Source organism: Mytilus trossulus, chromosome 6, assembly GCF_036588685.1.
Source record: "Mytilus trossulus isolate FHL-02 chromosome 6, PNRI_Mtr1.1.1.hap1, whole genome shotgun sequence".
In the NCBI taxonomy this organism is placed as follows: domain Eukaryota; kingdom Metazoa; phylum Mollusca; class Bivalvia; order Mytilida; family Mytilidae; genus Mytilus; species Mytilus trossulus.
In genome coordinates, this window is record NC_086378.1 from 50,966,978 (window position 1) to 50,983,666 (window position 16,689).

At 31.9% G+C, this 16,689-nt stretch overlaps 2 protein-coding genes across 2 annotated transcripts; one reads left to right on the top strand and one right to left on the bottom strand.

Moving 5' to 3' along the window:
• Positions 1–1,880: 1,880 nt before the first annotated feature.
• LOC134721485 (uncharacterized) lies at positions 1,881–4,211 on the bottom strand. The gene is made up of 3 exons (XM_063584538.1): positions 3,890–4,211; positions 2,760–2,845; positions 1,881–2,280 (listed from the first exon to the last, which is right to left on the bottom strand). Exons 1-3 carry the CDS (start codon positions 4,028–4,030, stop codon positions 2,058–2,060), a joined length of 450 nt encoding a protein of 149 aa, XP_063440608.1. The 5' UTR covers positions 4,031–4,211; the 3' UTR covers positions 1,881–2,057.
• A 4,980-nt stretch (positions 4,212–9,191) lies between these two features.
• On the top strand, positions 9,192–12,002 carry LOC134723520 (uncharacterized). Its single transcript, XM_063587109.1, has 3 exons — positions 9,192–9,248; positions 10,483–10,671; positions 11,872–12,002. The coding sequence occupies exons 1-3, from the start codon at positions 9,221–9,223 to the stop codon at positions 11,982–11,984; spliced, it is 330 nt and encodes a 109-aa protein (XP_063443179.1). The 5' UTR covers positions 9,192–9,220; the 3' UTR covers positions 11,985–12,002.
• The last annotated feature ends 4,687 nt before the right edge of the window (positions 12,003–16,689 follow it).

Below are 16,689 nucleotides of genomic sequence, written 5' to 3' on the forward strand. Positions count from 1 at the left end.
CTATCCATAGTGTTTTTCTTCCTTTGATTTTGTACAGGCTTTGTGAGGGAATGGAAACGGTATAATGAACCATTTTCCATTTTCAATCTACCGAGAAGCATTTTATTTATAAACTCTTTTATATTAAAAATCAAACATTTACTAGAGATTGTACTGGCTCAAAGGAACGGGAAAATAAAGGAATTACGGGCTCTTGGCATTTGCAATTTTCGATAGCAAAATTGTTTTTTATTGCCTTTTCTTAAAACATTAATTTATATATATCCCTGACACTTAAATAATCGAAACTGGTAAAGGAGATTCCAGCAGAAATAATCATAAAAAAAATCGAGTACACAAAATGTATTGGATGTTAAGTGATGAATAATTAAATTACTGTGAATGCTTAGATCAGTTCATTTTTTAACGTCCATTGTCTCTAACTAGACTAAAAGTAGACATTTTTATTAAGGGGCAAGCTGAACTCTGACCCCGGATGTGGGATTTTTTTCGCTTTGTTGAAGGCCTATTGATGGGTTTGAGCTATTTTCTGCTATTTGGTCCGGTTTTTTTTTTACACATTGTTCTTATGTTACGCTGCACATCTGTCATAGGTTAGGAAGAAAGTTTAGCGCTCGGAGACATGTTTGGCCTACCACATTTTATTCAATCATGGCATGATCCTGTTACAGTAATTCAGTGGTTGTCGTTGGTCTCTGTCGATCATACTTGTTATTTTCGAAAATGGGAGGCTATTTTAATCAGGTCGTTTAGTTTCTTGCTTGAATTGTTTTGCATTAAGTTAATTTGGTGCGGAATGGGTTTTATTCATTGTAGAAGGCCATAATGGTGACCTTCATGTATATTTACTTTCATCTATGTTATTTGTTTTCTGGTGGATCGCTATCTGATTGGCAATCATACTTAATCCTCATGTATTTAAATGGTACGTGCTTAATTCAAAATATATATGTCCGTAATAACAATATATACATTGTAACTCGGTAATCACAATTTTTATATAAAGTTAAAATTGGGAATGGAAAAGGGGAATGTTTCAAATAGACAATTACCCGACCAAAGAGCGCAAAACAACCGTAGGCAACCAATTGATCTTCAATACATCGAGAAAATCCCACAACCGAAAACAGGTTCGAATGGCACCTTATCAAGACTAACAATGGTCAGAGGCTACTAACTTGGGACAGGCTCAAACATGCAAGGGGGTTGGTGGGGTTTGGATGGGAGTGAGGGGGGTTGTTTAATGATATTTCAACCCTCTTCCTTTACCTGTAGCCAATGTTGAAAAAAACAAAAACACATCAATACACACAGTAAATCTCCGATTAAAAAAGTTCGAGTTCAATGTCAGAACTGCAAATCAAGACACAACACAAAACCGGGAACTTAAAAGGCACAGAATGACAGTGAACAATGTCGGAGACATGAGCTGTCGGAATAATGGCACCATGGGAAATATATTGCCGGTTAAAGTCAATGAGCGCTGCTGTATGATCATGTCCCAAGTCAGACGCTTTAAATCCAGTGTTTGTCGTTTGTTGCTTTCTATTATATTTTTTTTGTTTATTTTTTGTACACAAATCAGATCATTATTTTTTGTGTTTCAATTGTTTTTCATTTGCCATGTAGGGGTCTTTAATTGTTTGCTGTGCTGTATGGATGTTGCCAATTGTTTTGTTGTACGATGACCATTTGCATATGTTTACACCACTTAGTATGTGGTTGATAGTTGTCTTATTGACAATCAAACCATGTCTTTCTATTTTTTGTCACACGTTTCATGGTTTCATTAGGTAGTTTGGTCCAATATCTAAATTTAGTTGCAAAAATGGTATCTTTTCCTACCAGCGTTTGGCTGTTAACTCAACTCAGACGTAAAATTAAAAAAAAGAATAATTTATTAAGATCTGAATTGCATTTTAAACATGTCAAGAACACAACATTGTCAATTCAGTATAACAAACGTGCTAAGAGAATAAAATACAGATCCTTTTCAAATTTTAACTCACAACTTGAAAGCAAAGCTCAAAGGATCGGCATTCAAACATCATTTAGGTCTAAAACTTGTACGCCTTTGCAAACATTTCACTAAATGAAACTGATTCTAGGAATTCTTTCAAGTTATATTTTCCATCACTATCATAATCTAGTTCTTCTACAATGCATTTAGCTTGTTCGCCTTCAAATCCATGACTTGATAGACCTGCTTCAAGTTCCTCTTTAGTCAGACTTCCGCTTCCATCTTTATCCATTTCTTCAAATGCATTCTTTAACTCATCACTGTAATTAAATAACGTATGTAGATCATGCAAAGTTTATCAGTCAGTATTATATATTTTCAGAATCAAATGGTTCTCATGTTAAAAAAAATCATTAATAAATTATTATATATATTACGTTTGTCTTTTTCAATTCAATCATTTAGTTTTTTGGAAGCACGTTTGTTTTTATACTCATACTTATTTCGTTTAATTGACCACATGTCCTACACACTTTCCGAAAGACCAGTGATAGCTTTGCTTTCTCTTCTTTTTTTCTGCATATGCAAAATTCATTTTTTTTTATGAAACAGACTACCATTTTCTAGAGATATTAAAAAATCTTCTCAGTCTTAAACTGTGTAATTTCGTCAGAATATGTCGGGAAAATTTGCAACTGGACGTTAGGCAAACAAATATTAATACATTCTTAGCATACAGGTTTTCAGTAACTACGTAATCTCTATGTACATGTATAAAAGTTCTTATTCTATACTTTACCATTTTTGAGTTCTAAGTATGCCTGTCATGAATTCCTCTTTCGTTAAATTCTTTGCTTCCTTTTGTCCGAAGAAAATAAACTTTTCCTGAAATGTACATTGGCAATGTGAAATATTATTGTTACTACAACGAAGTTTTTTTCTTCATTAGTACACAATAATGTTAACTGCTATAATAGCCTTTTCTGTATTGATCGTATGCAGCGTTTCTGCTGCAACTGCATGCAAAGAACATTTGTTTATTTACTTGTTGAGTTGATTTTTTTTAGTTTTATATGCATGATTTTTTTTAACTTTATTTGTTGTCATTGGCTTTGGACTAGCTATAAGTAACTGCGAGTAAACTGATATCTGTACTTAGTGTTTTTCTGTTGTGTTGATGAATAACTACCAGTCGTGTTTTGCTAAGTTCCATTTTTATTTGTATTAATCCTTTTATTTTGAAACAGGGGCCTGGGCCTTGGTGACTGAGTGGACTAAAAAGTTACTACTGTAATCACTAGCCAGTCAACAATGAGGTTGCGAGTTCGAACCTCGCTCGTGTGGAAGCGCTTAACTCCAATCTTAATAGACTTGTCAGTTTTCCTATCGAAGGTTGGTGGTTTTCTCAGGGTACTCCGGCTTCCTCCACCAATAAAGTACTGGCCACCACGGCCACGCAAAAGCCCAAAAGCGGTGATTAATAGCCAAATAAAAGGCCAAAAAATCAAAATCAAATTCATTTTAATACATGTACATGTATAATATATTCTATAGTGAACAGTCACACATATCTCCTATTATTTTATCCTACACATAAAACCTTTTTGACATTCCTTTAGCAATCAATCAAATATGTCACTATATACACATAAATATTGATACTACGAATAACTCAATAAGTTGTTAACTATTTAACTAGACATGATAAATAGTATTTTGATCTACCATGGGTGGTTTTTAAATGATACATTCGATAAGAAATTTCAAGAAATACAAAATTTCCAATGCGGTGCCTTTAAATTGTTCCCTTTCGGCCTTTAACGCATGTTCTCTGGTACCTTTGATGACTATTCATTTATTTTATACTTTTAAAAACAACATGAAAATGTCGGTTTGGTGTAATTGTCGTTAAACATGTTAAACACTTACATTTATGTCGAAATCATCAACCGTTTCGTATACATCCTGAAGGCATTGCTTCACCTCCTCTATTGTAAGAACATCATTGCCATCTTTATTATACTTCTTCCAGTAAGCTTCTGCTTGTTTTGGTGTTACAGATCCGGCCATTTTATAATTTAGAATACAAGAAAAATGTTTTCTCAATCACTTCCTATATCCAAATTACAGGTGAAGATGTGTATATGAAGGCGGTGTCACGGATCAGAAATGTATGGAATGTTTTACTATATTGTCATACTCGTTTACACCCTTACATGTAAATGTATAAATACTATTTTTGTTATTACATGATGATAAAAATATTTACCTTTAATAATACGAGAATAGTGGAGTGGAACAGGACATACCTGAACAATTAATAAACCTACTTTCCCGAGGACATGACTCTTACAAAATCTTGTCTTATTGTTTGCATTCAATTTGGTAATCTACATATTTTTCCAGCTTTAAACCGCTCTTGACCCATGCATCCATTCTCTTGGATATTAAATAAAAACTGAACAACGATTGCCTGTCGTTTAATTTTCTGATGATGAAAATGTATATTTAAATTAAGTTTGCGGAAGGGTAATATTTAAATTAGAAGGTTCTTTATATAAACGAATATATATTCATATTTGATTTGATTAAAAAGATATGTTATATGAATTATTAAAATCAATTTGGTTGGGATGAAGCCTCGACATTTCTTCGTCCTTTTTCCTTATTACGAAATAATTATTTGATATATTAACAATTTATCAAAAAGACCTATCACTCTTTTCTATAAGAAGATGAGCGGATGCACGGATATTTTATTTTGAAAATTTAAAACTTTCATTTGCTAGTTTTTGTTTAATTTTTGACAAAATTTATAGAATATACAAAAACAATGTTTTTTAAACAAACTGGTGATAACCCGATAGGAAAGCTTACTATATCTATTATACCAATTGATATATTTATAAAACATATGAGAAAAGTTCTGTTATAATATCGTTAGTTGTACATGTTGGTTTTTTTTTAAAGTAGGGTAAGTTTAAACATTTCTTTATTTTAGTAAAAAAAAATTATTACTGTATAAGTTGTTACCTTATTCTATGGTACAAAAATCAACAAAAAAATCGTTTTGGCCCCAGATAACTTTCAAAATGTATATATCATTGAAATAGCTCCAAATTACCTCCCTTTGGTGCAAAAATGTTATTTTTTTGCATTAAGATTGAAATATCTTTTTTTAACTCATCGGTGACCTATATTTTTGATTTATTTTTTTAAAAAGCTGTACTGAAACTTAACTATTGTAAAATTTAGGCGATTTCTGTGATTATGTTTTTATTTCGATATTATCTCTATTTCTCTTATTAGTTCAACAGAAAAGTACCTTTACAAAAATGTATGCTTCTTTCGAAGGCAGATTGTGAGCTTAAATAAACGGCGACCCATTTTTTTTAATTTTATTTTCCTATTAGGTATATGATAAAGATCATCTATAGAAAAAATAAGCGAAATTATATACTACAAAAAAAAAAAAAGATTTATACCCGCGAACCCTCTTAATTATCACAATTCTAATTGAGAACAGCAAACACAAAAGCTGTAACCATGTTAGAGATAAAAGCAATGCCTAGTTGTGTGATTTATATAACAAAGGTCAACAATTAAACTGTTAGACTTCCTCAAATTAGCCCTCCCTGTGGGGATACAGACACCATTTGGTATTAGAGCCCTGAAAGAAAAGTGACCTCTGTTAATGTCTTTTTTCATTAATCTCATATGTTGTTTTAATAGTTTAGGATCACACAGCTGTTGCATTCTACGGGGACTTTTGTGGCCTATAAATGGCCTGATGTGAAGGAAAAAACAATACATACAAGATTCGCTTTTTTACTATTACATTAAATGTTCTTAACCCTTTAACGTTCCTACCGGTCAATCTGACCGTTAAGCTTAATTTGTGGCGGAGTAGTTTGCAAGAAGTTTTGTATCGTTGACAATTTTTGACGTACATATGTGGTTGTGTGCTCAAATTGAAGATCAGTATACCACCAACTTGATTTTTGGTGTCTCAAATCCACAAAATGCAATGCATTATGTCAATTTGCCCTATATTGACAAGATTTTTTTGGGGGAAAACTGTTTTATTTTCATTTTTAAATAGAATATTTTCACAAAATGTCACTAGACAAATTGTTGCTGTTTTTTGTTTTAAAATGACAATTTTCATAACTGAGCCGTGATCATTTACAAGAATACTATCAAAACTGTAAGTAAAACCCATACACATACAAAAAATCTGATTCATAGAGTATCAACACTGAAACAAAACTCAAATTACAAGGAGTTTTCATGTTTTGTTTTATCAGTTTTTATAGCAAAAGAGATGAGAACACCTAAAATGTGTTAAAAATTGTTAGCCAAGTCGGAATAGCAAAAACAAATCTTTGTTTCTTTAGTGTCTGGTTATGAGGGTGTTGGATATCGTATCGCTAAGGTATAGACATAGTGACATATAGACGAAAAAACGAACATTTCTGAATAACTTTCATACAAATTTGCTTGAAAAAATAATAATTTTCAAAAAAAATAGCTTCTTAAGAAAACGAAGTTGGATTATGTTCTCCCAAAATTAATTTCTAGTTTTACAGAGAGGGTGACTTATATGCTTAAATTTCATAAGTTTTCCAATGGTTTCTGTGGCTCAGTGGAAAGATGCACAATCTTTCACCCGGATGATCGCGTGTTCAAACCTCACTGCCGGAGGATGAAAAAATAAATTCCTACATTAAATAAAACTTAACTTAACATTAAATAAAACTTAAACTAAATAAAACTTAACTTAACTTTACTTTCAATTTCAATTAAGACAACTGAAATACATGATTACATCAAAAAGAAAATTTTACCCCCCCCCCTTTTTTCTCCCCTCTCTCTGTTTTTGTTACATTCTTAGCCTGGGCACACAATAATACCAGATTTTCATTCAATATTTACTCAAAATTCTTTCCTAAAGCCTCATTCTGTAAGCAGTTATGAATAGTACCTATTTAACATAAACTTGGGCCATTTATTTGACTATGACAAAAATTCTCAAAAAATCCACTATTTTTCGGTGTTTCGAGTCTTGATATTTCTACCAATCAGACAGGTTTTGCATATTTCTGTATAAAGTTTTCACCGATAACGTTGCCGAAAGTCTTCATGCATTAATTTAACACTAAAACTATGTTCTATTTTTGTCACTAAATGTCTGTAAAACCGCTTTTCCGCTGGAATTGTACATTTTTGTCACTTTAATTCAGCATGTCACGTACCTTGGTCAATCATCTATCAGATGAGTCTAACTTGTCCTTTGAGTGAGCTTTTTATCGAAATGTGCAATTGATTGAAAACAGATATCCTTTATTCGGGAAGAAAAGGTTAAAAATCCTTGAATGTTAAAGGGTTAAAACACGTCTGAAATCTGCTGCTATATCACATTGAGATGGTATGTATTTCATGTTGTTTGAAAAAAATAGAAGTGCGCAATCTCATCGTGAGAGTCAAGAGTCATATTATCTTCTACCCTGACTTGTGAGGTACGATATAATGAGCTGTAAAGCAATGCGTGCATGCATAGCCGTTTTCCAAAAGGTAAAGTATGTTTTTCCCCTTAATTTTGGTAAACTTAGCTCAGATTTTACAAAAACACGTGTAAGCCACAATTAAAAGCATTTATAATGATAATGTCTAGATATGCAATTTTAGTTATCGGAAATCTGGTAAAAATGTCGGACATCTTTGGTTTTATTTTCTATTTGTGTTCATAACGTAAACACATGTTTTTGTATTTATACAAACGATAACTACTAAATTTTCTTTTGTTCGACTTATTCATGCTTTTCATATTAGGTCTTTTAAGAACAGTAATTTACCCACAGATAGGACATTGGCTGTTTTTGGCATGGATATCAATAATGTGGTCATTTTTATAAATTTCCTGTTTACAAAACTTTGAATTTTTTTCGAAAAACTAAGGATTTTCTTATTCCAGGCATAGATTACCTTAGCCGTTATTTGGCACAACTTTTTGGAATTTTGGATCCTCAATGCTCTTCAGTTTTGTGATTGTTTGGCTTTATAAAAATTTTGATATGACCGTTAGGCGTACTAAATTATAATCCTGGTACCTTTGATAACTATTATTGCTAACTTTATATTTCAATGCAGCAGCACCCTATACTAACAACACTAGCGTATAGTATAATTATATAACCAGATATACCTAGTGGGGACACCTCTTTTCCTATACTGTAACGTCATCAATTAGATATATCATATTGTTCTAACCATGAGTAAGTAACACGAAGAACACCACATACAAAGCAGCACTGTATATATGTACCCTAACATTGTAGGTTTGACCCGAACTTAATAAGTAATCTTCAGGTTCGAAGCCAAGGTTGACAATGTTTTTTTTCATTTTGACGGTCATCTTGGCCAAGCATTCGATTTAAGGGAGCTCGCTTCTCAGTTTCAAAGTAATTAACTTTACAAAACACTAGTTAATAATGATAAGGAATTATTATAGGAATCCAAAAAGCAAAAAAATATATAGGTCATCGTGCTTGTTTTCGAGATATTAGCCAATGAAATCTTGACTTTTCATCGCTTTATCATTGGCAAGTTAAAGTTCTCAAAAAATGTTAAAAAGTAATTAAAATTTTATAAGACTTTTACAGATGGCTTATCATTATACACGTTAAAGAATTTCAAAAAAAAATGGGGGTCACCGGGCAAATTATTGCAAGGCATTTAAATGGATAAAACCAGAGGATTCAGAAAATCTGACAAAAACTCCAAAACATGACAAGCCAGCTTCCTTAATAACCTGATGTAAATTCAAATCATTTTCCTTGAAATTATCCATTTTTGACTTGGTCAAGACGAGAAGGTAACATTAAAAAAATTGTCACCCGCTCAACTATGTGATAGAGTAAATTAAACTCTCGTATTAGCCAATCAAACTATGGCATTTTAACGTGAAGTATAATAATAATTATTACTAGTATACACGTGCTTTGAACATTGTAATTGCGAGTCTTTGTGTTTTTTGAAAATAATTGTGGTGCCTTCAATTTAAGGCCAAATTGGCAATTAGAGCTAAAAACATTTACCTGATGCAAAGTTAAGTAGAAACATGTTAACTGTTGTAAGCATCATTTCTCTTTTAAAAATATGTTTGTCAGGACGAATTTTTGTTTCTTCAACATGGAGTACTTTTAGAACCGCATTATTATGTTTTAGATGAGATTATTTGTTACTCTCTTTCTTTTGGCAATGATATTCATCGAGGCAGGCGGATCATGTGAGTATTAACTGTGTAAAATATTTAGATAAGATAGAGCCTAAGGCAACAACCATTTGATTTTCTGGGGGGGGGGGGGGGGGGGGGCTATGGTTTGTTTTGGAAAAAAAAGTTTGTTTCCAGGTTTTGGTGGAAAAAAAATTTGTTTTGGACCCTGAGAAAAAAAATTTGTTTGTTTCACCCTCAGCTGCCACTATATGTAATGCTAAAAATAGCCCCCCCAGAAAATCAAATGGTTGCTGCCTAACTAGTCTACTCTAACAGTTCCGTACCACGATCTCTGGTAAATAGTGGTCGTAATGGAAATCCTATATTTGTAGCATTAAAAGAAGCAAGATGACATTTTTAGACATTTTTACAATGACGAAAGATGAAAGAACACCTTTTATTCTACGAAAGGTAACTAAATGTAAACTTCCAAAATGGATCATCTTTTGTGCACATTTTGGCTCCTGAAAAATATGACCAAAAGGTTCATTTTCATGCTGTGCTACAACATATCTTCATTAAACTGTTAACGACAAATGCAAGTCCTTGATTCTAAATAATATGGACATCACAATGTTTTGAAAGTCTTTTTGTATGATTTTCTGAATTGGTTCTAATAAACTTTATATACATATTGTATTTAACTTAAGGACTACACGAGTTGTTTACCATTTGACACATAATTCAGGTGTGGTTATTACAATGAAACTAAATTAAGTAGATCTCCTTGGTTTTGCTGTCGTAGAAAAAAGTTTATTCAGGTTGTTGAAGAACACATGTGCTTTTGAAAAATGCCATATAGAAAAGAAATCAATTAAATCTGACAAGAAAAAGCTAAAAATTTTATGGACTTTTCTATAATAATTACATTTATACATAGATATAAGAAGATGTGTAATGAGTGCCAATGAAACATCACTATCCAAGTCACAATTTATTTAATACCACTATAGGTCAAAGTACGTGTACATATGGATACTAAGTATTACTTTAAATATATACAACCGTATGTGTATAATCAGATTGTGTTGCAGGTCTCATATTTTGAGATATTTACGTAACACATCCCATTGCTAACTTAGCAAATAGAGACAGGAAGTCCTCATAAAGGTAAAAGTTTCAAAATAGATAGATACATGACTGAATAATGTATGAGATAATATCCTATAGTATTATGTGATTGTAAAACTGAATAAAATTGGAACCGACATTTTTTTCAATATGTCTATGTATATTTTAATTTAAGATTCTTCACAAAGCACTCATGTATTATTCGCTTCGGATGTTCCGGCAGAAAAAGGTTGTTCTGGATGCTATGTTAATGGAGTATGTTATTTAGCCAATCAACAGTGGAAATACGAGTGTTGGACTTTACAATGTGATTATCAAAATTATGGTTATCCAATAATCAGAAGATCTGTACCAGTCAAAACTCGTACGTTTTCTTTATTTTAAGACGTAATTAAAATTAACCTTTAAAAAAACGAGCACTTTTCTTTTCACTCGCAGAATCAAGATCTTCAAATTGTTCAATTGCTAAGAGATCTTTATTTTGTTGTTGAAGACTGTTTTGATAAAATATTGTAATAATGTATCCTGCTTTGGTACTTTAAAAAAAAGTTTTTTCATCGAAAGACCTCCTTCTCAAAAAATGATTAATTTGTATCTGAAAGTAAAATTATGATTTTCTCCCTATTGAATTTATGTTTTTAATATGAATGTTTTTCTTATTTATTTTTTCGATTATTACTCAACACTATCCAATCTACTAAACAATGTAATTAAACGCCATATTCAGGTGTTTACAATTTTGTTAAGAATTCAGAAATATTCTAAAACATTGTTACAATATCATAACAAAAACTTCTATGCTACGAATTTAGTAGTGTAGATTTTGTTGAAAGTGACTCAAACGTGAAGTAAATTCAGACCCTATTCCTTTATTGTCATACGTGTATGTAAAATTCCTTTAAGAGTACGTTAAATATTTATGTTAAGAGAAACATTTCTGCTTTATATTCTTTTAAATTAGTTATTTTTAGCTAAGCTTATACTGAATTGTTAAAATTTTTGTAATACTTCTGAATCAATATTCCTATAAATCTTTTTATTTAGTTCTAGATTATGATTAGGGTGACACAGTTTGCGAGTCGATTCTCAAATAAGATTACTCTTTCCAGTCATGCATGGTTTTTTATGTTGTTTTTTTTTTTTATTGTGAGATGTTGTTGAAATCTTCTAGATGATAGAAAAACAGACGGTTCGAGTGTAAAAAATAGAATTAACATACAAAATATATAATAAACATAAGATCGCTTTGCGGTTGAATTATTTTGCATGTATGTACAAATCCCTCTTTTAGATGGACGGATCACTTCAAAGGATAAATCGTATATTCATTATTTATAATAAATTGTCAGTCAAGAAATACACTTTCTATATTTTGCATTCTTTCTACGCTTTCAATCAACACATTATTTTTCTCACAAAAAGAAACTAGTTTTGAATAGATAATGTTCCTACGAAATTAATACTAGTATATAAAACATATCTGAATTGTACTGTACCCAATTAACAAAGTGGCGTTTTGGTAAATATTCATTCATGTCCTACGATTGTTTTCTTTTATTGACAGAGTGTAAAGATTCGAACGGGAGATGCGTGGATAATGGTGTAACTGACCACAGACGATGCACATGTGATGTGACAGGATCGTTTTATACATGGAAATGTATATATAACAAATAAATAACTTGGTCTAATTGTGGTTTTGAGTGAATTTCAAGACTGGCCCCATTGTCCTTTTCAACCTAGTAAAAGTAATTATTTGTATACATAACTGTCGAACCTTTTTATGTAACGTAGCTTTACTGGAAATGCGTATCATCGATCGTATGTCACAATTAAGTGAAATTTCACTGGTGACCTTAAATTACATTTTAAAAATCTTCACAAACAAACAAAAGCGTTCATTGAACTTGAAGTTTATATTATTCTTTTCTTTTACTGCAAACCATGATATTCAATTTCTCACCTGATATTTGCATGACCATTTGATAACAAAAAGGATCTTTTGAATCAATTATGTCATAATTTTGCATCACTTCATTAACAATATTCAAAGTTACCACAAAAGAGGGTTGCATGGTTTTATCTCAATAGGAACAAAATACTACAAGACATAGAAATTATGTTATATATAATACATTAAGACTGTACTCGGGTAAGTTACTAAGATGCTTAAATAAATTTTCAAGGTTAATTTTTAACCACAGGTACAAAATGTACACGTCATTCCTCAACCATTCATTTGAACATAATTATAATTTCATTCGGTTGAACAAAGAGAATTAGAAATAAATTAATTTCTACTGGGTGTATTCGTAATTAGTATGTAAAGATGCCGTTTCAGTTTTTCCCGCTTTTGGAAGTGTTTCGCGGGAATTTTTCCCTTAGTTCTTTATTCAGCACGATAACGTCCTACTGTTCGTTCGATAAATTTTAAAGTCCATAAAATATCTATACTTTGATAGTAAGTTTCATTTATTTCTATGTATATATATATTTACATATTGTTGCATTATTATAATAATTACATATACCAGCGACGTTGTCGTGCAGCTATCCATGTTAAATACGTTTTCATTTCATTTTATTTATCTTGTACAGACTTTTCCTTTGCTTGGTATCCACTGTAATTTTTTTATTGTTTCAAATAATACAATGATGAACGTTGTCACCAGGGGTCGATTTCACAAAAAAAAAAACACCTTACAAATAAGATTTATCGTAAGTATACTAATTAGTTCATGAGGACAGACAACTAAAACGGCCGTAATCAGAAATTGCTTGCTGATATTCAATACATGTACCATTTTTGTCTATAAATTACGCTGTAGAAATAAAATGGTGTGCATTACACTCAAAGTCGCATACATGATGTTCTATCTAATTATACTAAAAATATTCTCATGGTGATATGATAATTTTCGATATCAAAAAAGGAAAAAGGAACATCCCAAAAATACTGAACTTCGAGGAAAATTCAAATCAGAAAATCCCTAATCAAATGGCAAAACCAAAAGCTCAAGCACATCAAACAAATGAAAAACAACTGTCATATTCCTGAGATTATACAAGCTTTTACTTATGTAGAAATGGTGGATTAAACTTCGATTTATTGCTACCCAAACCTCTCACTTTTATGACAGTCGCATCAAATTCATCAAATTGACCTGGATGTGTGAACAAAATAAATAGACTTCGTAGATATAAATGTCAGTAAAAGGGGTACAACAGTCAGAATTGTGTAATAAATAAAGGCAAAATTAGTATACTGCTGTTCAGAACCTTAAACAATATAACCTTAACCAATATAATCAGAAACCATAGGAATACATCATTATTGTGTTTGGCTCATTCTAATAGGACAATAATCATGATAATTGTTTGCTTTAAATTTGTTTTCTGTAACGTGAATATACTCATTTGGCATCCTACTGACCCACTACATAAAATTTTAATCAAAAGTAGATTAACACATGTTTGGTTTGAAAGATTGTTTTTGCTTTGTTTTTATTCAAAGCATTCTTCTACTCAATACATTTTTGTTTTGTTTTCAGCCTGTGAATCATCAACATTTTTTCCAATCAAAAAGTTACATTATGTCAACGTCTCGGTTAAAACATAGTTGTTTCCCTGTGCTAGAAATTTAGTTTTTGGTCTAGTTATTTATATGGTATTCTAAAGTTTCATAGGTCTATATGATCAAATATAACTGCAAAACCCTGTTTTGTAACGCACGATAATTTGTTCTAATACTGAAAGATAACTGTTGTAATTTTTAGCGGCAAACTTTACATGTATATTCAGAGCGACAACTTGTAAATAGTTTTCATGATATCATGCTTTGTGCTAGACCAACATTTGGAACAATTCCCAGTACGACATATTACCTTACATAACTCTGAAATAAGGTAGAATATTCTTCGTTTTTGAATCTTAAAATATTTCGTCTCTAGACGACAAGGCGCTAATATCTAAATAGTCTTATTCATTGATCCGGTCGCTTTTAAAAATCTAAAAAGCCATACACTAGAAGCGACAATACTATCGCGGGATAACCGTGTGCAATTTTAATTATCTGTCAAAAATCATCAACATAGTCAAAATGCACATAAGCCAATCCAGAATTTTAATATATGGGGCTAACATCTGAGTATACAATTGAACCTTGCTAGATGCATGTGAATATAGTTACAAAGGTACCAGGATTATAATTTAGTTTGCCAGACGCGCGTTTCGTCTACATAAGACCTATCAGTGACGCTCATATCAAAATACTTATAAAGCCAAAAAGGTACATAGTGAAGAGCATTGAGGATCCAAAGTTCCAAAAAGTTGTGCCAAATACGGCTTAGGTAATCTATGCTTGGGATATTAAAATCCTTAGTTTTTTCGAAAAAGTTAAAGTTTGGTAAACAGGAAATTTATAAATGACCACATTATTGAATAGTACTGGCGAATGTTCAGAGCCATAGTTCTAGGAAACATCTTTCGCCCCTCTTTTTGCTATGGTTCATGATCGGTGAACCAGATGTCCATAACTTTAAAAATAAGAAATGTAGTATGATAACTTATGATTTAAATATTCATCAGCGACACAATTCCAAAGATGAGAGGCGAAAGATAGCAAAGGCACATTGAAATTTGTAATTCGAAAATATCCCGACAATGTTATGGCAAAAAATAAAAAAAAAGACGAAAAGACAAACACTAGTACACAAACATATCATTGGAAGCTGATACTGAGCAACACGAACCCCACCAAAAACCGGACGTGATCTCGGGTGCTCCGGAAAAGTTTGCAGAATCTTTTCCACATCTGGCACCCGTCATGTTACTTATGTTAGTACAAACCTGGTAATCAGTCAAATTCTGTAGGTCATATTCGAGAAAAGGATGAAAATGTTATAGATTAATCCTTCCCTTCTTCATTTAACAATGAGAAAAACTAAAACCGAATTGAAAGCTATAGAATGATCTGACATGACAAATTTAAAACAATCTAACGACAAAACCAACAAGTATATCATTGCATTATGCACAAAATAATGATTAACGAAAAACACAATATAATACTGTAACATATAAAAAAACTCCAACCAATGAAATCCAATTTAGGCACAGACACACATCGACTTCGGTGTTTAAATGTTTGCGAGCGCCCAAACCTATTCTAATCCTATTTCAGTTTTTTGGTGACCTAGTGTTAACTTTAGAGTTGTAGCATAGTTCATGATATATAAGATAGGCAACGAAGATAAAAAAAAATGAAAACAACACATTTATTATTTTTTTGCTTTCGAAGCGCTTTTCTGGATTTACTTTCATCAGAGACGCTGAAAGCCAAACATTTGAAATCCGAAGATGTATAAGAACCGAACCCGTTGAAGAGCTTTATGTCAAAAATACCTAAAATATATAGCCAATTCCATCTAAATCCAACTCTGCCTAAGGGAGTTGAAACCTGAGTAACTTGATAATTTCAATATTTATAATGGATAATTTTGAAATAGTTTGATAATCATGTCAGTACCAAAGTTCTGACCACTGAGCTGATGATACCCTCGTGGACTAAAAGTCCACCAGCAGAGGTATCGACTCAGTGGTGAAAAAAATGAAAAATTGACTGCATATATAAATTGGCCATATTATCTGTCCTTAAAGAATTATAAGATGCAGTCGCAGACATTATCAATTGCAGTCTGAACAAGTGAAAACCCTACGACAGATCCATTGATTGGATCACCGGTGAAGGTGGTGATACACAGAAGAAAACATTTAATATTCATAATAACTCTACATATCAGCACACCAATATAAAATCTGCCAAATTGTGGAGACATTTTTTGTTATACCCCCGCCGGGATTTGAACAAATGCTATTAGCATACCGAGACAAAAACGCCTGCACTGTGCCCAAAACCACTCGGTCACCTACATTGAACTCAAAATAAGGCTTTTGGTGACTAAATGTTAACTTTCGTCGACAGTAGAACGTATAGTTGCAACACAGTACTTTGTATATTGGACACGTTACATAAATTATTATTATTGACAATTGGGAGTCGAGAGTCTGTAACTGAGACATGCAAATTAGGAACAACCTCAAAAAAGAAAAAAAACTATTTATAAATGATTTACTCCAAACAGTAATATTTTTTAAACATTGCGACACAGGCGCGGATCCAGCATTTTCTGAAAGGGAGTTTCAACAGAACAACCGTAAAACAAAATTGATAAACAAGGGGAGTTACAACCCCAGAACACGCGGTATGCAGCCAATGCTAGCTCACTCAACATTAATGTTTTGCAGTTCAGAGGACAAAGTCAAACTACATTTAATGAATAAGAACGTCTGCATTATATTGGTAATTTTTTTATTACATAGC

Bases quoted from the DNA above. Each gene is read 5' to 3' on its own strand.
- LOC134721485 (XM_063584538.1), bottom strand. From the start codon at position 4,030: ATGGCCGGATCTGTAACACCAAAACAAGCAGAAGCTTACTGGAAGAAG. The intron at 2,846-3,889 runs GTAAGTGTTTAA...TGTACATTTCAG, and splicing joins TTGATGATTTCGACATAAAT to GAAAAGTTTATTTTCTTCGG. The intron at 2,281-2,759 runs GTAAAGTATAGA...ATTTAATTACAG, and splicing joins ATACTTAGAACTCAAAAATG to TGATGAGTTAAAGAATGCAT.
- LOC134723520 (XM_063587109.1), top strand. From the start codon at position 9,221: ATGATATTCATCGAGGCAGGCGGATCAT. The intron at 9,249-10,482 runs GTGAGTATTAAC...TTTTAATTTAAG, and splicing joins CATCGAGGCAGGCGGATCAT to ATTCTTCACAAAGCACTCAT. The intron at 10,672-11,871 runs GTACGTTTTCTT...TTTTATTGACAG, and splicing joins ATCTGTACCAGTCAAAACTC to AGTGTAAAGATTCGAACGGG.